This window comes from Diabrotica virgifera, chromosome 2 (genome assembly GCF_917563875.1).
Source record: "Diabrotica virgifera virgifera chromosome 2, PGI_DIABVI_V3a".
Classification (NCBI taxonomy): Eukaryota; Metazoa; Arthropoda; class Insecta; order Coleoptera; family Chrysomelidae; genus Diabrotica; species Diabrotica virgifera.
The window spans coordinates 195,508,195-195,534,725 of NC_065444.1; the positions used below are offsets into that span (position 1 = coordinate 195,508,195).

At 31.2% G+C, this 26,531-nt stretch overlaps 1 protein-coding gene across 5 annotated transcripts in view; it reads right to left on the reverse strand.

The window, feature by feature from the left end:
- LOC114337513 (uncharacterized) overlaps nucleotides 1-26,531 on the reverse strand; it is a 772,834-nt gene that overhangs the window by 118,271 nt on the left and 628,032 nt on the right. For all 5 annotated transcript variants that reach the window (XM_050642993.1, XM_050642994.1, XM_050642995.1 and 2 more), the window contains exon 3: nucleotides 18,208-18,387. In XM_050642993.1, coding sequence (XP_050498950.1) covers nucleotides 18,208-18,387 — 180 coding nt within the window. The remainder of the gene's footprint in view (nucleotides 1-18,207; nucleotides 18,388-26,531) is intronic.

Consider the following 26,531-nt stretch of genomic DNA (forward strand, 5'->3'; position numbering starts at 1 on the left):
GTCAATACTTTTCGAGTTATTTGCCATTGAAAATGTTGATTTTTCGACAAAAAACTACGTTTTCAGACGGTTTTTCGCAAATAACTCAAAAAGTAAATATTTTATCGAAAAAATATCCTTAGCAAAAGTGTAGCTTATAAAACCCAAAAAATGGTGTATCAGTAAAGTCTATCAATTAAATAAAAACAAAGTTGTAGCTCATGAAAAATACGTTCTTATTCGTCTAATTCCAAATCGAATATTTCAAGGTGAAATCACCAAAAAATTAAGCACTTTTCGGGGAAAACCCATTTAAACTTTTTTAAAGTGTTTATAAAAAGCTTTGTTTTAATTGTTAACAAAAGTTTTAGCATTAAAAATAAGCGAGTTACGCTCAAAATAAAGTTGGCCCTCTTTTTTTTGTAAAAAATCATGAAAATTTCGCCCTGGTTAGCTCCCCAAATGAAATTAATCGCTACCGCTTTACAAACAATTTACTTACCTATCTATTTTTTATATGATCTGTCAGTCTCACCGGTTTAAAGTGTTTATTTTTGAAAGGGTTTTAATTGAGAAAGCTTGAATGGGTCACTAATCACGAGTGTATGCAAATTTTGAACAGCCATCTTAACCAATTTTTGTCTTATGGAGAAACAAAATGAAACTAGCATATTTATAATAGCAAAACCTACATTTTTTTACTCTTTAAGATTTTCTTATCACTAATACTTTTTAAGTTATTTTGAAAAAATGAAATTTTTCAAAATTTTTAGTAAATTCTTTTTTTACTATAAAACCAAATGTTTTTTAAAATAAGCACTTCTAACCAATCAAACTTACAGATCATATAAACAATACACATACAGTTAAAATAGATGGTAAAGCCAAACGATTAATTTCATTTAAGGTGCTAAATAGAGGGAGGTTTTCACGATTTTTTTTACCAAAAAAAAGGGGCCAACTTTTTTTTTTCAGTGTAACTCGTTTATTTTTGATGCTGTAAACTTTTGTAAAAAAGAAATAAGATTTTTTTCAATACTTAAAAAATGTTAGTAAGATTTTCCCGAAAAACGCTTCTTTCTTCGGTAATTTCGCGTTGAATTATTCGATTTGGAATTAGACGAATAAGAACGTATTTTTCATGAGCTACAACTTTGCTTCTACTCAATTTGTAGACTTTACTGGTAACACCATTTTTTCGTTTTTTTTATAGGCTACACTTTTGCTAAAAATATTTTTTTCGATAAAATATTTACTTTTTGAGTTATTTGGGAAAAACGGTCTGAAAACGTAGTTTTTTTGTCGAAAAATCAACATTTTAAATCGCGAATAACTCGAAAAGTATTGACTTACGTAAAAAACTTTATAGAACAAAAGGTGCTTAAAATAAGTCAATTTATCCATTTCCGGTCTTATTTTAAACACGCGTTTTTCACCCCCCGAGAAGGGGTAAATGTCACCCCCAAGTAAAAGCAACCAACGGCACAAATTCAACTTTGAAGTGGAGGGTAAGTAGAACCTAAATCCAAATTTTCATGCAATTCGGAGTTGCCCCTGGAAATTACACTCCAAAAGGTCATTTATTGGGCTATATACGGGGATCGTAAAAATGTTGCACCTAAAGATTCGTTATATTAAATAAAAAACATTTTTTTTTGTAAAAACACCTTTCTAAATATTGCAATTTGATCAACAGTTCCTAAGAGGAACATAGGCCTTCCTCGAAGTGTTTCCAGCGGACTATACTTCTCGCTAGCGCTTTGATGCCAGTATTTCCCATTTCTTTCCCTTCATCCAGTATTGTCCTTTTTCATTTTAGGTCTGCCTCCTTTCCGTCGCCCTTGGAGATTCCATTCCAGCACAGTCCTGGCAATGTCATCTGGGGACCTACGGACTCTATGGCCCAGGCCATCTCAATTTTCTTAGCATTGTTTGCTTTATTTTTGACTGACATTTCTTTGTTGGCTTGGTTCCATAAATGTTCATTCAAGATTAGATTAGGCCAAGATATTCGAAAAAATTTTTGTAAGGCTCTATTGATAAAACTTGTAATTGGTGTACTATTGGTGCTGATATCTTATACGTTTCACAGCCATATAGTAATACTAGACCAGGGCAATAAGCTAGAAATAGACCATGTTCGGGACACGAAGTGTTTCATGTGACATGTTTCATCATAGAGGATGAAAACCTACCTGTTTCCTGCCTAGAGTTCGCGTCCGTTCTTTAATTATTAACAATTTAGTGCAAAAATCGTGATTTTTTAGATTTTTTGCACCCCATTTAAAAGCTAAATAGTTGACATAAAATTACAAAATTTAATTTTTTAGAACATTAAAAAACCTTCAAAATGCCGATTTTTGAAAGTTAAAAAGTTAATTTGCTGCTACGCAAACTGCAAAATAAGTGAAAATCGTTATTTGTTAATAACTTTTCCTAAAACTACCTTAGAACTTTAGTGTTTCACCCAAAGTTGGGTATTGAGGTACTTAACAAACTCTCAAAATTTGAGACCGATCCATTAAATAGTTTAAGAGTTATTCTAATTGTTTATCCCAGAGACCTTTATTTTGCAATAACATAAGACAGAAAATAATAAAGATAGGGCAATTCTGAGTATGCCAAATGAAATTAGAAAACTGATGCTATCAAAATGTACTAAAAAACCATAAAAAGATTATCTAATATAGTCAAAAATCCTAATGCCAAATTTATGAAATTTTGTAGTTTAAAATCATTTAGAATAACTTTAAAAATATTGTCTGTAGAAAAAGTCATTTTACATATTAGAAAAGCTGGTATTTTACACGAATTTTTAAAAATGTAGTTTAACTGGTGACTAGTCGTGGTAAGTGAAGGGGGAGCTGGGAGCCGGCAAATGCACGAGTTCAAAAACTAAAAAAAAACAATTTAAAACTACTATCATTTTCTATATCTCGGGATCTACTGAATATATTTTGATCATTATTTTTTTAAATTGGTATGTAATTTTTCTGTACATTACAAAGATGCAATTTGTCTAGACATTTATTAATTAATAAACAGTCTAATTTGTTTAAACAATTTTTGAAAAAATAATTTTTTCCCAAAAATCCATGATTTTATTCATACTATCCCTATTAATCATAGAAAAAGTTAAGGTATACTTTAATAAATAAATTATCTTCAATAAATAATTATTTAATAAAAATAATTTATTTATTAAAGTGTACTTTAACTGTGATCATTAATGATACTATGAATAAAAAAAAATTTTTGTAAAAAAAAATATTTTTTCAAGAATTGTTTAAACAAATTAGACTGTTTATTAATTAATAAATTTATAAACAAATTGCATATTTGTAATGTAGGTAAAAATTACAAACCAATTAAAAAAAGAAAGATCAAAATCCATTGAGTTGATCCGGAGATACAGCAAATTATATTCGTTTGAAATTGCTTTTTCGGTATTTTGACTCGCTGGATTTGTAGGTTCCCCCTAGTAATAGTTTCCACTACATCTTTGAAAAATCGTAGAAAGTGCTGTAAAGATATAATATTTGTCAAAATTTTTTAAGAAAAAATACAAATCCCCTTCTTTAAAATGGCATTAATGAGATTCCTTAATTATTATAAACAAATTAGCTGTGAATTAAAACAAAAACATATGGCTAACTTTGTCCCAAATGAGCCCAGGCTAAATTTTTTTATTTGAAAATTCGTGTTAAAATACTATCTTTTCGAATATATAAAAATATTGTTTTTACGGACAACATTTTTAAAGTTATTCTAAATGTTTATAAACTACAAAATTTTAAAAATTTGGCATTAGGATTTTTGACTATGTTAATTCGTACTATCACTCTTATACTTTCATTTGGCATACTCAGAATTGCTCTATCTTCATTATTTTCTGACTTATCTTATTGCAAAATAAAGGTCTCTGGGATAAACAAAGAGAATAACTCTTAAACTAATTAATGGATCAGTCTCAAATTTTGAGGGTTTATTAAGTACCCCAATATACAACTTTGCGTGTAACACTAAAGTTCTAGGGTAGTTTTAGTAAAAGTTATTAACAAATAACGATTTTCACTTATTTTGCAGTTTGCGTAGCAAGAAATTAACTTTTTAACTTTCAAATATCGGTTTTTGAAGGTTTTTCAATGTTCTAAAAATTTGAATTTTGGAATTTTATGTCAACTATTTAGTTTTTGAATCTAAAAAATCGCGATTTTTGCACTAAATTGTTAATAATTAAAAACGGACGCGAACTCTAGGCAAGAAACAGGTAGTAGGTTTTCTTCCTATAGGTCTACAATAACTAAAAAGTAGTGAGCTACCTGGATCTTTGAGTGTCCCGAGAAAATCCTTATTACCCTGGACTATACAGCTTTTATATTTGTGTTGATGATTTTCAATTTAGTCTTAGTTGGGTAAATCCAGGATATCTACATAATATTATTAAGCATATTGTTCGCGTTACGAACCTAATTAATTCTTTCCTTCACATTATCAATTCTTTCCTTCACATTATCTTGGATTTACACATGTTATTTAAGCATATTGTACTCAGCAGAATTATTTCCTGGACATCATACTCTGTACCATCGTGACAGTCAATTATGCTGCCTAGATATACAAATGCCACTAAAAATTTCAGAATAAAATATTTAAACCGACCAGAGTTGTAGCTAGTTAAACTCAAAAAAACGTGATGTCACTTTTTCTTAATTTTTAGGGTAAAATTGCGATTTTGACAATATTTCCCCACAAAATTCAAAAGAAACTTAATTTTTGTTTTCAAGACCATGAAAAACATATAAAATAATACCAAAATTAGCCATGCACCACCCATGGTCAGTATATCGAAAAATAGCGTTATTTTGGGGATTTTTAACGTCGATATTAAAAGTTGCCATTTTTTTTATATAAAATATTTGGATCCAGAAAAATCCTTTGTACTCTATATTTTAACAGGAACGTGATTAAAAAGCTAAATTTCAAATTTCGTCACTCAACTTTTGGGGTCAACTTTGCAATTCAGGAATCTGCACCTTATACTTTAAAAAATTCATAACTTTTATTAGAATACTGAAAGCTTGAAACATATCCCATTGTATTTAAAAAGGTGAGAAATATAAACTGTTAAAAGCCTAAAAAAATATTAAAATGGAACAAACTTGTAGCCAGTTAACGCAAAAAATGTGATTTAATTTTTTTTTATTTTTAGGCTATAATTGGGATTTTGACAATGTTAGCATCATCAAAAACATAAAGTATTATCAAAATTAGCCATTCACCTCACCGTGGTCAGTATCTCGAGAAATAGGCGTTTTTTAGGGGTGTGCCGCTCGTCTAAAATCGCTAGGAATTAGCTACTAATACATTGCTGATGTTTTACGCCAAGAAACAATTTATTTCTGCCGCCGTTTTCGAGAAACCACCCTCAAATACTAGCCCATTATCCCCTAGAATAAAAGTCAGTAACGGGAAAATAAATATATCGGAGAAAAACGTTGAAACCAGCAAAGTGACTTACTACAAATTAATACCTCATCCAGAACCGTGCGGTACATTTTTCAATATGATGCAAGTCTTCGAAATGCCGCCACTTAAATATAACTTAACTTTTATTTTTATTAAATGCAACTGCATAAAATGAACACACTTTTATTTTAAAAACAAAACATAATTTAAATTAAATGAAACACGTATTAATATTAAATAACATTTTTTACAAAAATTACAATTTTATCCTTCTGACTTTAATTTTGGCAAATTCGTCAATCAGATTGGTGTAGTCTAAAGTAGCAGCCACTGAGGACTTTATTGAAATGAGTGCTGATTTTTATGTTTTGTTTGTCTTATGGAGCTTCGTAAACAGTTTTTAATAATTTTTAATTTTGAAAAACTTCTTTCCCCACTCACTACCTAGACAGGGAGTGTTAATAAAATTCTTAGCGATACAACTACATTTGGGTGTACAGAAATAGTTCAAAACTTCTTCCAGGTTTCATGGACTATGTTATCATTTGGGATATATTACACAACACAATTCTTCTAGAATCTAGAAGATCATTTGCCTGTATATATGATTCTTTTTCTATTGAAAGTATTGAATAAAGATTCATACAATATTTTTTAGTGTTTTATCATTTATTTCCCCCAATTTAAAAATATCATCAAACATTTATTTATTTATAAATTTCTAGAAGCGAAAATCGAACAATCAAAGAATTAATGACAATGTCTAAAATATAGTTGAAAAAAATTATTTTAAATTTATCTTCTTCTGTTAAGAGCTCATCCATAGATTTTTCGTCACCAAATTGACGCTTTTTTCTCCTGGCTCGAATTTCATTTTTCGGTGGAAATTCGGAGCTTATACCAAGATTTTCTGCAATTTCATTAGCAGTAATTTTCGTTTGGTCATAGCCAGAGTGTCTGTAACCTTTAATTTTTTTATTGTTTCTGACAACCTTTTTTCACAATCTGACAAATTTATAGTTACATGTTGCAACATCTTCGTGACTGAGACCGAATTTATAAGAAATAAAATATCATGCCAAAGAACTACACCGCACATAAATTTGTTATTTTTAATATTTTTTGCTAATCCTCGTGCTTTAACTTTAGTTTCTGTATATTTGTTGACTTCCTCTATTATTTCGAATAAAGCATCATATATTTCACAAAATTGAAATCTTAAAGGTTTCAATGCGCATCTATTCCACTTGACCATCTACTAGTATCGCTTAACGGTTTTAAAGTTAGTTGTGAAACATGTTTTTTTAGAGCTTCCCAACGCTTTGTAGCACCAGAAAAAAAAGTGTACAGCTCTTGTATAATACAAAAAAAGGTTATTGTTTCTGTAGAAGAAGATGATTTCACTTTTAAAACTAAGTTTACAGAGTGGCATGCGCCACTCTTGACACGCATGAAGCGCGAAAATGGATCCCACGGTGAGAGTAGTGGATAGCCAGACGAGCTGTAAAATATCGCGCAGCAACATAGCAACATAGGATAGGCCCCATTTTTCGCGCTCCATTTTAGTGCTCTTAAGACGACGTAAATTATCGCTTGTCTGGCCTTAGCCTTAGGCTAAGGCCACACGGGCGATAATTTACGGCATCGTAAGAGCAGTAAACCTGACGAGGCATTGGTTGACTAACTGCTACTTCATCTATAATTGGTGGAGGAGTCAGTCAACCAATGTGTTTACTGCTATTAAGGCGCCGTAAATTATCGCCCGTGTGGCCTTTCGCCTAAACTCGAGTGACACACACCATCGGATATTTTTCAAATATTCTATTTTATACACCCTTTCTTATTCGTATAATTATTTTGATGTATTCTCATTTTACTGATTATGCCGCCCCCTTGTGATGCCGCCTGATGCAACTGCCTCACCGCATCATAGCACCGCACGGCCCTGACCTCATCATCCCTAGCGCAAAACCTTTCCTTTACAAAAAAAAAAACATTTTACTAAATCAGAGCATGACAAATACATCAAGTAAGATAACTAGTATAAAAAAATTGCGTAAGCCACAGGCAAACAAGCGAAGCCGGGAAAGAACCCCAACGTGATGGACCGAAGACCTCAAAAGAATTGTGACCAATTGGATAGAAGAGGTACAGAACATAAGATGGAAATAACTGGTGCAGGCCTATATTCAACAATGGACAAATCAGGGCTGATTGATGATGATGATGATGATGATGATGATGATGATTAAAGACAGTGCCACTCAATTTAATATTTATCTGCCTGACTGCCTTTTCCAAGGCAATTTTAACAAGGCGCGTCTCCTTTTCTTAGACCAGTAGATCTTAATATCAAAGAAAGTAAAGTTTTATTTTTGAACTCTAACGCAAGTTTTGTCATAGTTTTGTCAATTTAACTAACTTGGGTAGGGTCTCAAAATCTATGATTGCATTACATAGTTGCAGTTCTTTAAACACAGTCATAGGCTGCTTTGAAGTCCATAAAGAGATGGTGTGTATCTATCTATATTAAATTAGAGTGATTTTCTAAAATTTTCGTATGTGCGTGCATTTGGTGTATACCTAGTTAACTTTTCGGCAGTGAATCCGCATTGGTAATGTCGAATAATATCCTTTGTAAAGGGTTTAACTCACAAAAACTACATTGCCGAATATCAAAAAACGAACAAGAGCGCCACATCCTCGAGCGCAGAGTCACCAAACTAGACGTAGCCCAGATCAGGACTCGAAATCCGAGCAAGCAACACAGATCCATGATAAGTTACTAGAGATTTAGAGATAGCATAAATAGAACGCTTCACGCTGGCCTGCATTATATATTATTCGGCTTAGAATTTCGTGTGGGTGTTCTTATCTCACATGATAAGCACTTTGCTGATAAAGACCCTCTATGGCGCATCAGAGTGCTATCGGGGAGGAAGTGGATAGTCTGGATTATTTCTTTTTTTTTGAAATGTTTCTTCTATTTCTTTCAGTTTGTGCTCGTTGTATTTTCTCTTTTTGCTTTTACATTTTCTTTTCATGATTTTTCTCAATTCTCTGTATTCTTTTCCATTTCTATCTACGTTTTTTGTAAGATTTTTGAGTATTACCTTTCTTATTGCTTCTGCTACTTCTTGATATTCTTCATGATACCAATCTTTTGTTTTGTGTTTTCTTTTGGTTTTCGCTAGGATTACTTTACTTACGTTCAGATTGCTTCTTTTATGTTTCCCATTGTTTGTCTGGGTCTGACGTTTCTTGTTCCCTGATTAGTCTGTTGTTTATTCCCTGTTCATACTTTTTCTGTGTGTTATTATCTTTTAATTGTTTTTCAATTTCTTGTTTTGTTTTTATTTATGTTATGCTCGATTCTGTATTCTGTTCTCACCAAGTAGTGGTCTGAGTTCCTCTCATGCTTTTTACATTTATTACATTGTTTGCGTGATTCTTCTCTATTAAAATATGGTCTGTCTGATTTACTGTCTTTTTATCAGAGGATATCCATGTTCCTTTATAATTATCTTTTCGGCGTAATTAAGTGCTTCTTATCACCATTTGCCTTTCTGTTGCAAAGCCTATTATTCTTTGGCCATTATCATTCGACTCCTAATGCATACTATATTTTCCTATTATGTGTTCGGATATATTCTCTTTTCCGACTTTGGCGTTGCAGTCTCCCATTACTATTTTGATTGTCAAACCCTGGTAATTTATCATATTCTCTTTCGAATTGCTCATAGCATTCATCGTTTTCTTCTTCTATGGAGTCTTTAATTGGTGCGTGTACATTTATTATACTTATGTTTCGTTTGTCCCCTTTTAATCTTATTGTGAATAACCTATCTGATATAGGTTGGAATGCCATTACTCTTTCCTTCCATTTTCGCTGTATTATAAAACCTATTCCTAGCCGCCTAGTTTCTCCTAGGCTTTTAAAAAATACCATGTCTTCTATTTCTACTATTTCTGTCTCCAATTTTTTTGTCTCTTGTAAAGCTATTATTTCTACATTATATCGTTTAATTTCTCTAATTAATTCTTTTAGTTTCCTGTTTCGTATGTGCCTCTTACATTCTATGTACCCAAGCTGAATTTCGTTCTCTTTTTGTTGTTATTTTTACTTATTGCCTTGTGCCTTGTCCATTGCCTGCGTCGTTTCCGTTTTATTTATCTCTGTTGCTAACTGTATCTTGTCATTTTTCGGCTTGTCTTTTTTATTTCTGTTTTGATTTGTTTTATGTTCATAGTTCGTAATCCTCTTCTTTGCATTGTTCGTCGTCATTTGTTCCCTTTCGCTGGTGTTGCTTAGTTTTTTTGCTTTGGTCTCTACCTCCAACGTTTGGTTCATGCCATCCCAGCGCCATATTTCATGATCGGCATATATTTTCTTATACCCTACTTTCACTTTTCTTCCTTCCTTTTTTAAAATTTCCTAAAATTTATCACTTTTTTATAACCTACTTAATGTTGAAATATTTCAACTAAATATGCCTTTGAGAGTACTGACAGATGAAATCAAGGAGAGTAAAATATCCTGAAAACTGTGGGGTTTCCTAGAGACATTTGCGTTAAAACTGAATTTTCTTTTGTAAAGAAAATCACATGTGCTGCGACGATTTTCTTCCTTATGCCATTTAACGAATCGATATAAGAGTATTCATTCTATTTAAAACAAATGGCATAAAACGTACTGGTGATCTAAGGGTGTTAATAGTTATAACCTAAACATATAATGTTAATCGGTCAGTGTCCGAGATTTTTTCCTTCATGCCACTAAAAATATTTTTAATTTTCTCGATGATGAACTTGCATAACAAGGGCATACCGGCAGGTCGTAAAAGGAAAAATTTTATCTTGGAAAGGTTGCGGAAAATTCGATTTTCCGAAAAAGCAACTTGGTTTAACTCTAAATTTTTCTTCTTTTTGCTGATCATATAACATTTTAAATACACAAAAAGGCATAAGGGATAAAATCGTGATTGGACTTTGTATTGAGATCCGATGGTGTACTTATATAGTTCTAATGAATACATGTTTTTGTTTTGCGAGAATATATGATTTTAACGAGTATTGTAATTAAACTTGCAAGTTATTGCTAAAATTAGCCATTATTTATTTTCCACCCGTTTTTATTGTTATTAAACGACATCCTCCAACACAATATAAGTCCTTGGGAAAAGATTTAAATGATTATCAGATTCTGCAGCAAATTGCTTTGAACGAAATAATTTATTACACAAAACAGAAATATCGCAACCAGTTTAGGCAGTAGAGGCAGAATTTATCGTTGATAAATTTTAAAAACGATTGTTAAGTACCCTGTTTGTCGTTAATCACACCTTTTCGTCCTATAATTAGAAGGTTATATGATCGTAAAATGCAGCTTTACATTGTCTTTTTGCGAACTAACTGCGAAAGATAAGTTTGGCACACCCCAGCTATTGTTGAAAGTGTCTCTAATATAATAAAGATGTCAGATTTTATCAGTTCTTAAAAAGGATATTTTTCTTCGGATTTTATGTCCTTTGACATGTAACACAATACTTACAAATTTGATATCTCCAGACCATAACGTCAATATCATGGTTATTGCTGTGTAATAGATGTAGCCTGCTTGTTTTTAATGGTGATAACTGGTTATAATCGACTGGCATTTCTTTATTTTGAAAAAGAATTTAAACTGCATTTTTTAAATTACTTTGTGATGATTTTATTTGTAGTGAAAAAGGAGTGTTGTTCAACCGGTTATGTTTATAACAAATTCGAATAAGTTAATAGAGAATTTATTAAAACTACTGCGGGTATTTTAGCAATTACAGGAGATTTGTTTATTTTTATGTGTATATTGGATCTCGTATTTCCTGTATTAAGTGGATTCTATTGCTGTATTAATTATTTCACTCTAGATGATGTAATATATTTGGATAGGGGACAATAATTGTGCCGATGCGCACCGGTAGGCCATATGCCATTTTTTCTAAATAGAATCAATCCTCTATCGATTCGTAAAATGGCACAAGGAAGAAAATCGTCGCAGTACATGTCTTTTCAGAACAAATTTCAATTCAATACAATGTCCCTAGGAAACCCCACAGTTTTTAGGATATTTTACTCTCCTTGATTTCATCTTTCAGTACTCTTAAAGACATATTTAGTTGAAAAATGTATTCAACATTAAGTATGTATATTATAAAGAAATAATTTTAGATTACAGTGAAATTCTCCATGATACAAACCCAGTTCTTAATAAATGAATATTATTATTTCAGCAATCATTTCAATTTATAATATGTTGAAGACGGCGACAACATAGATCAACTAAACCTACATCAACAGCTACACATTGAAGCACTATCGTGAGAAGAGGTTTCAAATCCTATCCAAAAACTTCACAATAATAAAGCCCCAGAAATCAAGTAAATCTATTCCGAAATGTATAAGGAGGGTGGTGACCAACTTTTGGCAGCTATCCATAAACTAATAGTACCTATAAGGCAGAACGAATGGCTATGAGTGGCTCAAGGGAATAATATGTCTGTTATATAAAAAGGGTGATCAATTTGATTGCAAGAGTTCTAGAGATATTACTTCAGAGGCTACAGTAGCGATCAACAGGTAGCAACAAACGCGGTCCAAGATTGCGGCTGCAATTTTGAATATTTTGTCGAAATATTTGGCACACACATATTTTGAGAAATATATTAGTATGTGGAAATTACTCTGTAATTAAATACAATATTAAAAAAACGAGCCTGTACCGCGATTAAGAAGAACAAAAAAATACACTTTCTTCAAATAAACTTTTTAATCCCATGCCTAGATTTTGTGCCATTTTGGGCCCACTAAAATTTTTTATTTCTAACACGAAATCGAACTTATTATACCTAATAACTAATTGGTCAACATAGAGAAATTGTCACTGTCGTGTCATTTTGACAAACCTGCATCAGATTTTCTCTTATCTGTTCTGTTATCTTTATCGATATCTGTTCAGTGCAGTAGTGTATAATTTTAAGAATTCGTTATTGTTGTTTCATAGGAAAGTAGTGTTTATTTATAGTTAATTTATTATATTTTTGTGTAATAGAACGAAGTTGTTGGCCTATTTAAATTGGCAGATATATTTATTTTCCTGTAACTGCCTTCTACGCTAGGTGATGATGGGATAGTATTTGGGGGTTGTTTCTCGGAAACGGCGGCAGCAACCAATTGTTTCGTGGCGTAAAATATCAGCAATCCATTAGTAACTAATTTCTAGCAATTTACTTGTCTAGTTTAATCATTTTGGCCGAAATCTCGACTTTTTTGGGGCGAGTTTTGCGCTAGGGTTTTGCGCAGTACTCTCTTCATTTGTTAAGACGTCGTTATAAAAAAATTGGACGTATTGTTTGGTATTTATTATTTACTGTTTGGTAAACTATCTTATGCTTTTGTGTTTTTTAAGTTTATTTTTAATACAAAGCTTAGTTTGTACAATTAAAATAAAATATAGAAGGCCCTGACTATCTTAGACATAATATGTACTAACATAATTATGTCACCAATTCTAATAATAATATCACTAATTTTCCAATGCCTAATGCCATTTATTTCAAATTCATGTATTACCAGGCTTTCTTAAGTCATACCGATATCCACTATCATAAATACATTCGAATTTCCTAATAAAGTAAAATATATTTGCATTTAAAACGAATCTGTTCCCATTTCAAATCTTTCAACGAATTTGTGTTTACCTACTATTAGGAACATAATATTTTTGGTGTTGACTAATAGAGATAATGACCCAGACAAGTTATCGTTAATTTCTTTGGTAATCAAAATTCATTTACAACGCTTTTCTTTAATTCTATTGGAAATGTGTAAGATATTTATGACTCTTATATTATATATTTGAGTCAAATTTAACGCATATTTGAATATTTTCTGCAAATTTTATTCATCAGCATTTCCAAAAAGACATCATGTTCCAGTAATTTAGGTTTTATTAATCGAATACTCATTTAGTTTCCAAATTACTTCTCGTCATTTGCATCAATAGAAGGCATATCTATCAACAGGGCCGCGTTTAGGTCAATTGACGCACTAGGCAATTCTCTAGTAGCCGCCCTTCAAACATGTACCATTTTTGCGAAAAAAAATATACTAAAAATGGATTTAAACTACGATATTTATATACCTATAATAGAAAAAATTGTCCTTCTTCATCGAAAAAACATCTTTTCAAAAAAAGACTTTTCAAAAAAAAATTGTTCTTGACAAAATCGACAAATTGTTAACACGTTTTTGCGTCATACTTAATGGGAAAATATTTTTAATTCTTTACATTTTCGAAAATGACCTTTTAGCGGACACGTTGGCAACTGGGAAGCACAAATAAATGTGCAAAGCAATGTCAAAATTAGGGAAAATATCTTTCAATCCACTTAGTGCAGTCACTGAACGTTTTCAGCTCCGATTTCGTTGAACCTCCATCGATTTTCATGAAAATTGGTGAGTAGTAAGAGGATACCTCAAGGAACAAAGATGATATGATGCCAACTTGCGCTTTTACCGTGGTGGTGAAAACTACCACTTTTAGTGGGGGTGAAAGAAATAGTACCATAAATCGATAGAGAGACAAATTCTAAGCCACATTTGTTATATAAAGTTATTAATATAAATCAATACTTGTTGAGTTATTTAAGATCAAAGATTTTATTTTTTCGAAAAAAATGCATGTTTTAAAGCTGTTTTTCACGTATAACTCGAAAACTGTAAGCTTTTACAAAAAGTTATTTTTACCAAAATTAAAAATAATAAAAAGCTGAATACCTACACTCCTCACTTAAAGAACTAAACTAATGTTAATGCAAAGTGAGTTATGGGTACTTGAATGTATATTTTTTCGACGAGTACTCAAATCTAAGTATTCAAGCTTAAATAACGGGAAAACGATGCATTTTATAAAATATACCTGCTAAGCACTTGCCAAAGTACTTCGGAGTACCTATCAAACGAGCTCCAGTAGAAGTTAATAGCATCACAATTAAGTAAGTTATGATGAAAATAAGAGAACCCTTTAGAACTTTTTAGGAAAAAGTGAAAAATAAAACATACGCCATTTCCACAAAAATCAAAATTTATAGTAATTCATAGAAGAATTTCTTTATATTAGCATAAGTAATGATTTCAACAATTTTTACCGGTTTAGAATCCATATTTTTGAAGAAAAGATGTAATTTAAAAAATCAGAATTTTTAAAATTATCGTAATTTTCATTTTATTTTGATAATAGTTAAGTGATATATGCATAACCAAATTTTAGTTTTTTCTAAATCAAATATTTTACCTTTTTACTATTTCTGTAGGGTAAAAAATAACCGAGATGGAAACGTTTAAATCTTAAATTTTGCTGCGAGAACCGTGTAACCGGGGCCATTTAACCTTTTATTTTTAAAAAAGTAATGGGTTTAAAAGATTAAATTCAACGTGGTTTTATAGCCATTAAAATTAACTCTGAAATGGTTTTTAGGCAAACCTGTAGTAAAAAAAGTAAAAATTAACGGAGTTATTAAAAAAAAACAATAACTTTTTTGGAAAATTTTTTTAAAGAAAAAATCAATGTTTTCGATAATACTCATTTGCGATTTACTCAATTTTTGCCGTCGAAAAATTTTTTCAAACCAAGTTCTTGGGAATAAAATACCCACAATTTCATATTTAAATATTTCTTCGTATCTTTGATGCTAATCTTTCTATTCTAAAGAAAATTGCATTTTTTAACAAACTACAAAAATTCGTTATTCGCTTTTAACTCCAGTTTTCTAAAAACTGATCATTCTAAGCCAGTCAAACTTTTAGAATCTATTATTAATAATACATAAATAAAGAAGAATGAATAAGGCCAATGACTAAAAACACAGCCAACTTACATTATTATGCTTCCAATTCTATTTCTCCTTTTTTTTTCAAAAAAATATATTAATTCTTTAACCGTAACTGTTTTATTTTTTATCTTAGAAACTTTGGTAAAAAAATTTTTTGTAGGTTTTTACAAGATCTATAAGCTTATTAATATTAAATCTTTTTAAAGTACTCAGTCGCAAAAAGAGGTGACTTTGAAAGGGTTGGTAAAGGTGGTTTTTGCGTGTTATTACAAGTCTTAATTGTCAATAGCTCACTCAATTTTTGCCGCAGAAAACATTTTTGCTAACCAGGTTCTTGAGAATTAAATAAGGTACAATTTCGTATTTTTCAACATTTTTTCGTATCTCTGATGATAATATTTCTATTCTGAAGAAAAAGCCATTTTTTCCAAACTACAAAAATTCGTTATTCGCTTTTAACTCCATTTTTTTTAAACTATTCATTCTAAGCCGATTAAACTTCTAGAACATATTATTAATACATAAATAAAGAAGACCAAATAAGGTCAATGACTAATTTTAATTAGGGTGGTGATTAGGAGGTTGCTTCCGATCACTTTTTCGCTGGAAAAAATAGGGATTGACATTTCTTTAATTATGTCACTTAATTTTTGAGCTAGAGACTTTTTTATTTCTGGAGATAGATATTTTTAAATACTTTAAATTAGTTTGAACAAGTTATCCTCGAAAAATGCATACTTTTCCCGTCTTTTGACTTTGAAACTACAATATTTAGCATTGACGAATAAGAGCTAACATATAATATTTATGGTATAGCTCGATTACTATTGGTAAAGAAAATAAAAAAAAAAAATATTTTATTTATTTTTTTATAAGGTACAGTTTTGCTAAATAAAGTTGTTTTGATAAACCGAAAACTTTTGGAGTTATTAGCAGAAAACTTATTAAAAACATTGATTTTTCGATATAAAACTAATACGTTCGATAGCGAAGAAATCGAAAACTATTAATTTTATCAAAAAAATGTATAGACTGTTTTTTGCTTAGAATGAATGTTTTTACCAACTTTTGTGATCAAAATATAATAAAAAATTTTCACCCCCGCGAAGGGGTGGCAACCACCCCTTGGTAAAAGCGCCTTTCTGCATCATATAGATTTTGATTCTTGGACTATCCACTACTTATTTTCAAATTTTCAAGCAAATTGATCCATTCTGTAAAAATTGCGAGGTTTTGTCCTATTTTGAGCTTCATTACTTGGACTATAATACATTTTTAATCTTCCCTTACAAATTAGTATACAAATCCGAACTTTTGAGCTTCTTAATGATCAAGTTTGAGACCAATAATTATACACAATTTTTTTTCCATTCAAATCAGTTTTGTAATAAATTATGATTAGAAATATTTTACTTTGGTAATATGGGTGGACATTGAAACAGCTTTCATGAAACTCTTTTATTAGTATTTTTATATATAGTCGGTTCGCTAAACTCAGACACAACTGGCTAGAGATTTTAGTCGCTAATTTTTTTGCTTTTTGCCAATTTGCATTGCCAATTACTAACAATTTAGTAATTATTAACTATTTAGTAATTATTTTTTGCCAATTTTATCAAAATTGACAAAATTACTTACTAAAATCACTAGCCAATTGTGTCTGAGTTTAGCGAATGGACTATAACAGGTATTTTTGGCTTATATAAAAAAATAACTTTATTCAAATGTAAGTATATGAAACAAGTGAATCAGATCTCATGTTGTGATGCTTTTTATTTCAACGATTGTTCGAAAACTATTGAAAATTATTAGGTACATACCAATTACTTAATACAATTGACTTCTCATAAAGTGTCGTACCAGCTGTCTCCAAGGTCAGATATATAGTGGAGGCAGTACTTTGTATTAAAGCGATATTATGATATCCTATATTAGAATGTACAGATTTATTTTTAAACTACAGGGTGTAACAAAAAGGTAGGTCATACATTATATATTCTGGGACTGGGACCAAAAATAGTTCGATTAAACCTAACTTACCTTAGTACAAAAATGTGAAGATAAAAAAGTTACAGTCCTTTGAAGTTACAAAATGAAAATTGATTTATTCCACTATATCGAAAACATTTAGAGATTTTATATTGAAAATCGACATGTGGCTTTCTTATGGCTGGAACATCTTAAAAAAAAATAACAGCGAAATTTGTGCACCCCACAAACATTTTATTGGGGTTTGTTACCTTAAACCCTCCCTCCAATGTTTGTGTACGTTTCAATTAAATTGTTATTGTGGTATCATTAGTTAACCACAATGTTTTTAAAACTTTTTTGCCTCTTTGTACTTTTTCGATAGGCTGGGTTTTATGAAGATATTTTGTACATTTGTAACATCCAACACACATTTGTACCTACCTAACTAAATGTAAATTTTATATATAAATTTTCATTGTTACCAGGTTTCTATAATGTCACTTAATGATTTATATAAATATGTGGTAGATTTTACGAATACGTTCCACATGGTACCACAATAATAATTTAATTGGAACGTACACAAACATATGGGGGGGGGGGGGGGGGGTTATGTTGACAAAACCACTATAAAATATTTTCACTATAAAATCTCTAACAGTTTTCGATATATATTGGAAAAAATCGATTTTTATTTTGTGACTTCAAAGGGCTGTAACTTTTTTATGCGCACACGTGGACTAAGGTAAGCTAGGTTCAATCGAACTATTTTTGGTCCCAGAATATGTGATTTTTTTAGGACCTACCTTTTTGTTACACCCTGTATAAATAAAGTAAACAAACCGACACTTTTCGTTACCGTCACAGAAACTCGACAATATCGACAACACTGCACAAAGTCACAACTCAAACTCACCTGTAAATTTTCAAAATCCTTGCTACTGCCCGACGAACTCCACTTACTCGAAGAAACCGTATGCGTTTTGATAACTTGCAGTCGTCCCCCAGGTATTTCGCTGGAGAAGACTTCCAATTGTCGTCTGGCGCTCTGGTGGAGAGCACCGTCTGCGTCAGTTCGAGCTCTCGAGTCCACTACCTGCGAATGCAAGAAATAATAGAATAGATTGTATTCGACTATGGCGATGCGATTCAGTTATGGTGCGGTTATTGTGGGCGATTTTCGGAAACCGGGCTATGGAGGTGGAGGTGGGCAAGTTAGGTGGTGCGAAGAAGATTAAAAGTATAGGTTGGAGGCTCTGGGCCAAATAAAAAGATACTATGTAATGAAGGATGATGTGCCAATTATATGTGGTTTGGGTATCAGTAGGCAGATTAATTTTTTAACATGTTTTTTATGAGTAGAAGTACGATGTGTAATACAGCGACATTTTTTATATACCTACGGAGGAAATCGTTGGTAAATAAAAGATTTATTGTAAAAATTTTCAATAAGTTTTTAAAGAACTTTTATTCTAATCATTGTTACAGGCATAACTTTTTAATACTGATTTCGATGAACAATATGTATTAATTAGATAATAAAATAAACTTTATCACAGAAAGCAAATAATTACTAATAATTTTAGTTATCAATAACATCTTATAATTTAGAGAATTAAATATACATGTAATATATTATAGCAAAGCAAATAACAGACTCGTATTCTTCTTTTAGTTGTTAAAGATTTGCAAATCTATTGATTTTGAAGCTATTTTCTTATGGCATATTGCAAAAATATACCATGTTCGGGACACTTGAGCACCCAGGTTGCAAATGGGTTTTTTGGGTTCTATATACCTAATACATTATAATTACAAAAATGCCCGTCACAGTTCAGACGAGAATTTTACTTATTAACAAATAAGCGTCAAAAATGGCAGTTTTTTCGTTTAAATCGCTACAGGTAAAAATAGGGAAATTAAATATGTTATTTATAGTATCCTTCTTTTAGTAGATGAGCAAAGGATTAAAATGCCAGTTTTTGAATTTTAGTCCGATCCTTTGTTGCTTCGGAAATTTCAAAATAAAATTAAAATTTCGAAGACCTTCATATTGCATGAAAAATTGAGTCAAACAGTCCATATAATGCACAAAAATTTTTAAGACGATTCGTCAATTAGTTTAAATATTATTCAATTTGTTTATTCCAAATAGCTTTTTTTTGCAATGTTTTTGTTCAAAAAATAATATTAGTATAGCAATATTCTGTGGAAACCGCGTAAAAAAGAATAGTTATATTTTCAAAGCATTTAAAAAAAATCATTAAAAAGTAATTTTTATCATTCCGAAAACATTTTTTTAAAGTAGGGTCATTTTTGGCTTAAACACAATTTGAATAACTTTGTTAATATTGAGTCTAGACTAAAACTACTTTAGCAGTACCGGCGCTAGGATATAAGGTGCCCGCCTGCAAAACTAGCATAGGCGCCCTTTGGTTTTTTCAATTAGTATTTTTTATAATACTAGCCATAAAAAGCTCACTTTGGCGCCCTCCAAGCAGGGGCGCCCGCCTGCATTACATCCCTTGCAGACCTGTTATCACCGGCCCTGTACTTTAGGATTTGAAAAGCTGATATTTTTACACGATTTAAAAAAAAACCTTTTCGCCTAGGTTAATTAGGGTCAAAGTTAGTCACTTTTTTTTATTTAATTCACAGCTACTTTGTTTATAACAATTAAGCAACCTAACTAGCGCCATCTTGAAGTTCAAGGTATAAAGTTTATACGTAAAGTTTGACTAATTTTTGAATTTCAATAAAGTTTCAAATAAAGCTTTAAAAATTACGTCCTAACGAAATCGATTCTTGGTCGGTGGAGGGGAATAATTATTAAAATCCGTGCACTCAAAAAATGAAATTATTCTTCAAACATATGCTTCAATTAATATCTCCGGAGCTTGTTGATGGATTTTGATCATAAATTTTTAATTTTGTATGTACTCGTAGTCTTGTAGGGTACATTATGTACACATATCCCCACCTAACATTACAAAATGTTAGGGGGAACCCCCCTTCTCAGTCAGGGATATGAAAAATAGATTACGACCAAGTTTAAGACCTACAGAATATACATATATAATTTCATAACAATCGGTCAAGCGGTCTCGGAGAAGTATGGCAACTAACAGTCTGACAGTAGAATTTTATAGATGCAAATATATACATGGCTATTAAAAAATAGGGGTTGGTGATAGAAGAGTGAAAATTAAGGGTTGTATGTATTTTTTAATTCTACATTATAGTAAATTAAGGTACACAATTTTGTCAAAAAAAATAAACAAATATGTTAAGGCGGCAACCCTCCTTATAATTTATGGGCATGAAAAATAGATTAGAACCTATTCTCAGTCCTACAGGATATACGCTTAAAATTTCATACATATCGGTTAAGCCGTTTCGGAGGAGTATGGTAACTAACACTGTTACAGGAGAATTTTATGTATATAGACGTAACTGTAAATTAAATAATAAAAGTGGCTAACTTTGACCGCAATTAACCTAGGCAAAAAGTTTTTTTTTTAAATTCGTGTAAAAATACCAGCTTTTGAAATCCCAAAGTAGATTTACTCTACAGTCAACATGAACAAAGCTTTTCAAATTGTTTTGAAGCCAAAAATGACTCTACTTTAGTAAAATGTTTTCGAAATGATAAAAATGACTTTTTATAGATTTTTTAAATGTTTGGAAAATATAAGTGTTCTTCTTTCATGTGTTTTTCACAGAATTGCTGTATCATTATTATTTTCTGAACAATAACATTGCAAGAAGCTCTTTTAGATAAACAAATTGAATAAAATTTAAAATAATGGACGAATAGACTTGAAATTTTTTGTGCATGGTATGTACTGGTTGTCTCAACTTTTCATGCAATATCGAAGTCTTGATTTAATTTTCGCAAAGGTTATAGCAAATTTTTTATTTTCGAAATTTAAGTTTTATTTTGCAATTAGCGAAGCCACAAATGATCGGACCAAAATTTGCTTATCTACTAAAAGATGAATACTCTAAAAATAAGATATTTAATTACTCTATTTTTACCTGTAGCGATTTAAACTAAAAAACTGCCATTTTTGACGCTTATTTGTTAATAACTAAAATTCTCGTCCGAAATGTGACGGACATTTTTGTATTTAGTTGAAAGACTGATAGATTTGTACACACTTGAATGAACGAAGGAAGTGAAAGAAGTACATATATTAAAGTGTGTAAATGTATTTATTTCCTTAGCTAAGCCCTTTCGACTGAAAAGTCATCTTCAGAGCTAATGGTCAAGGTATAAAAAGTACCGGCTCTTCGGTTTGTATGTGTTTGCATCTCATTAAGAAATTTTGAAAATTCAGTTGTGCAACTCCGGACGATGAACATTAGTTTAATTTTTAGTAGTACTTGTAAAACATTAAAAACAATCACTGAGACGTTACAAACATATAATATTTTTGTCATGGTGATGCGAGCTGTCGGCAGCTCGCATCACTTAAAAATGGTTGGGTGATACCTATACCAGGACAAAAAAAAATTATATGTTTGTAACGTCTCAGTGATTGTTTTTAATGTTTTACAAGTACTACTAAAAATTAAACTAATTTTCATTGTCCGGAGTTGCACAACTGACCAAATTTTCCAAATTTCTTAATGAGATGCAAACACATACAAACCGAAGTAGCCGGTACTTTTTATACCTTGACCATTAGCTCTGAAGATGACTTTTCAGTCGAAAGCGCTTAGCTAAGAAAATAAATAGATTTACACACTTTAATATACTTCTTTCACTTCCTTCGATTTTTGTATTTATAATGTATTAGGTATATAGTACCCAAAAAACCTATTTGCAACCTGGCTGCTCAAGTGTCGCGACAAAAATCTTATTTCTCTGGACTATAATGCAATATACTATTTTTGCTGAGAATAAGCCACAATTTTACTTTAAAATTACTTACTTACTTAAGCCGTCCTCTTATATCTTACGGCGACGAGGTAACTTTAAAATTAAGTAGGTACTTCAAAATCGACTTTACGATTTCCACTTCGTTCTCAATTCGGAAATCGTTCTCAAAATACAAAACATTAATAAACCAAACAAATTTTGTTTTTTGTTATTTGCTAAAAAATTCTTCCAATAATTTAATAATATTTTTCTACAACCGTGTTAAAAATGCAATTTTTAGCACTCCATACGAGCAATAAAAATGCTACTTTAAGGCACTAGTGCTTTAAAATTTTTAAGGCACTGCAGTTCATATTGACCGTATAGGCAATTTTGATGTAATGTCAAAAAAATATAAAAATGGAATGTCAGTCAAGTTCAAGTAAAAGTTTTTGTAGATATTGTCCTGTAATTACGTTTGTAGAAAAAATATTGTATGATATGCGTGTTAAAAAGTACATTTTTAAGGCACTCATGTGAATTGCAGAACTCGCTATCGCTCATTCTGCAAACTTTCACATGCGTGCCTTAAAGTGCCTCCTAGTGATCTATAGTAAATCAGGAGGAACAAAACCAAAAATAAACGTCATGTTACTATCCCAACAGAGTAAGTAATATTTACGCTGAATATTAACACCAAACTCTGATTTTATATATGTATTATTGTAAAACCATCAAAGATATCCTCGATATGTTATTGACGTAACAACAGGAATATTTTTTTTTACCAATTTCCTCTTTTAATATGGGTAACCAGATTCTACTGCATTGTGCCGAAGAACTTGCAACGTAATTGGTTTGATTTAAAATAATTAGAGCCGATTCTTTGAATTTTTCTGTCATTATTGCATGTGGTTTTCCTTTTAAGACAAATCACATACATACTATGATTTTTCTCACAGGTATTCTTAAGTTAAAGTTGATTTCATGTAAACGAATGAAGTCGTCACAGGAACGCAACTCAAAAATATGGACAATATCATTTTAAATTCATATAGTTTAAAATGTATAATATATGCTTTTTTATTAACTGTCTGGTGTTCAATATTTGCTCATGCGTTCCTTTTTGTGATAGAGTCGTGTGTTTTAGACCAAATGAGATACCCATAGATCGAAAGAGTTCTGCACCCTAATAATGATTGAACAGAGTTTTCAATATATTACGTTTTGTCAATAATTTATTTTCAGATGTTTCAATGCAATTTCTAAGTTTAGTGCCGCATGATATACTGATATTTTTATATTCTTTACAACAAATAGACCATAGCTGTTTATAGTTGTTTTAAGATATACATTTTGTTTTGAGATAAATGACTTTTGTCCTATTAAAAAAAAGTTAAAGCCACTTAGTGAAGATCATTCAAGCAGTTGATCATAGCACCACAATTATTTTATTCACAGGAATAGAATTTATTTGACCATATTTTTTTACTAATTTATATCAAATCTTCTTCTTTAAGTGCCGTCTCTCAGTCCAAGGTTAGATATTACCATCGCTATCATTAGTCATCTACCGCTGCCCTGAAGAGTTGTATGGAACTACATTTGAACCAGTCCCTTAAATTCGTCAACCATGACACGCTCCTTCTTCCTAGACTCCTTCCCCTTTTTATCTTTTTTGTATTATTAGTCTTAGCATTTTATATCGCTGCCCCCTCGTTACGTGTCCCCAGATATAACTTTCCCCCCAGTAACTTTCTTATTTTTATTGTATTTATTATTTCACATTTTCTTCATATTCTAAGCATCCTTCTGTAACACCACATTTCAAATGATTTTAGCTTATTTATGTGTTCTTGCTTCAATGTCCAACTTTCAAGTCCATATTGCAGTATCGAAAATACATAGGTGTTCTATACAATGGTTCTTGCTATTTCTATCTTGGCCCTTACTTCTGTTGTTTGATCATTATTTTCTGATTTTCAGGTTCCCAGGTATTTGTATTTATCAACCCTCTCTATCGGTAGATTTTCCAAATGTATGATTGTTTGTATATTTGTTTTCTTCGTTATTAGATTATATCTAATATTTTTATAATTTATTTTTAGTCCAAATTTTTTACAGAAACTGTTTCTTTTTCTTTGTTTAATAGTAGTTAGAGTTGATCAGCAAAGCTGTTAGTTAGAGCATAATCACAGTGTCATCTGAATATCTAATGTTGTTAATAGTTCTTCCATTAATTACTCTTCCTTCACTTTCAGCTAGTAATGCTGCTTCCAAAATTGATTCACTAGATACATTGAATAGTAATGGAGACATAATACATCCTTGCCTAAATCCTCTTTTGATTTCAAAATCTGGACTGGGTTCTTTATCTATTACAATTTGTGCTCTTTGCTTCCAGTAAAGGTTTGTTATTATTCGTAGGTCTCTTTTCTCTATGATTTTTATCTTTAGAATTTGAAGTAATTTTTCATGTCTTACTTTGTCAAATGATTTTCGAAATCAATGTAAAAAACATTCACATCCACATTCATATCCATGCATTTTTAAGCTATCACATCAAAAGCAAATAACGGCTCTGTGGTTCCTAGTCTAGAATCTATTCGTTCTTCCAATTTTTTATTTTATTTATACGACCATGTATTATTTTCAAATATAATTTAGGAACATTACTTACTAACTACAGTGTTCTGTATTCACTGCCTCTTTAGCGTTTGTATTTTTAGCACAAAAGGAGAAGAGTAAACATTGTTTTGGCATGTTTCCTGTTTTGTACACTGTGTTAACAAATCTACAATAATGTCTAAGTTTTCATCATTTATGCATTTTAAGCTTTCTACTAGGATTTGGTCTGGACTTCTGGACCTACTGCTGTACCATTTTTGCTGTTTTTAATGACATTTTAATTTCCTCCTTCCTATAGTAGGTGTATTTCTGCAACATTTAGACAAGTTTTCTCGCACTATTGATTGTTGTTTGGTAGAATGATTGTTGAATAAATTACGTATGTATGTTTAGTGGTTAGGTTAGTCATATATACACACACGTATTATATACACACAGCAAAGCAAGCACAAGCAGGCAGTGCCCGCCGGCCATGGGCTGCATCTCATCGTTTAAGGTTTTGCATTTTGTTTAAAAGTCTTCTTCACAATCCGATCATGACCTTGCGTGCTCTTTAGTACAAGAGAATAGATTTTAGATTATCCACAACAAAGAACATGAATACGAAGAACTTATTACATTTGAATATGGCGAGAAAGGAGTAATGGGCACCGGACAGAAGAAAAAACAACAGTTAATGCCTTATCTGATGGAAGTACAGCATGGTTAAAAGTTTGAGTTGTTTTAAACTCAAATAAGTTAAGTCTAACTTTGTTTCTCGGAAAACTGAAAGCGTTTATAAAAGGAAATAACAACTCGATCAGAAAAAAGCAAATAATGGTGTCAAAAATACAGGGTGTCCCACCGAAAACTTTCCACCCAGATGGGTTGTTATTGATGCAAAAAATAAAATACATTTGGGCATTCTTCCATCAAATAAGCATTTGTTAAATAGGTATTTGTTTAATTCTCGTATTAATGCTGAGAGGGCGTGTTTTAGTAGTCATGCTGGTATCTCTCCAGAGTCAGTTGCTTTGTTATTTTTGATTCTTTTTAGCGCATTGCTTATTTCGTTTTCAGATATATCTGCAGCTTGTGTTTGTCTGGCTTTTTGGGGAGTAATATAAATATATTTTTTCTTGTAGAACATTTCCAACATACACGACTTGCAAACACGCCCTGAAGAGGCAAATTAAATCGCCTAAACTAAATTCCCACACTAACCAGGGCTGCTTTATCCATTAGGCAATATAGGCAGTTGCCTAGGGCGGCACATTATGAGAGGGCGGCAAAAATACTGTACAAAAAATATTTGTATATAAAAATTATGGATCTGGGTTCTGTCATTAAAGAGCATGGATCTCTTTCAAATTACTTTACCGCAAAGGAAGCCAAAAAATGGTGCCCAAATAAAACATACAGAAAAATAAGAAAGAAAAAAAGAAAAATTCAATTTGACGAGGGGGCCGATGATGAACTAAACTTTTTAGCTAGTGATGAGATGAAAATCCACACAATCTATATTATAATCGACACTCTGATAAGAGACCTAAATAGACGTCTGGAATCTTATCGACTTATTTATCAACGTTTTCGTGTTATTAACATATTTGCCAAAATTAAGCAATGAAGAAATTATTAAAGAAACTGAAAATCTGGTACAAAATAAAGACGACCAAGATACATCATTCATGCATGAATATGTTCACATAAAGGGCCATTTGAATACTACTATAAAATCACCAATAATTGACAACTTAATATTTAAA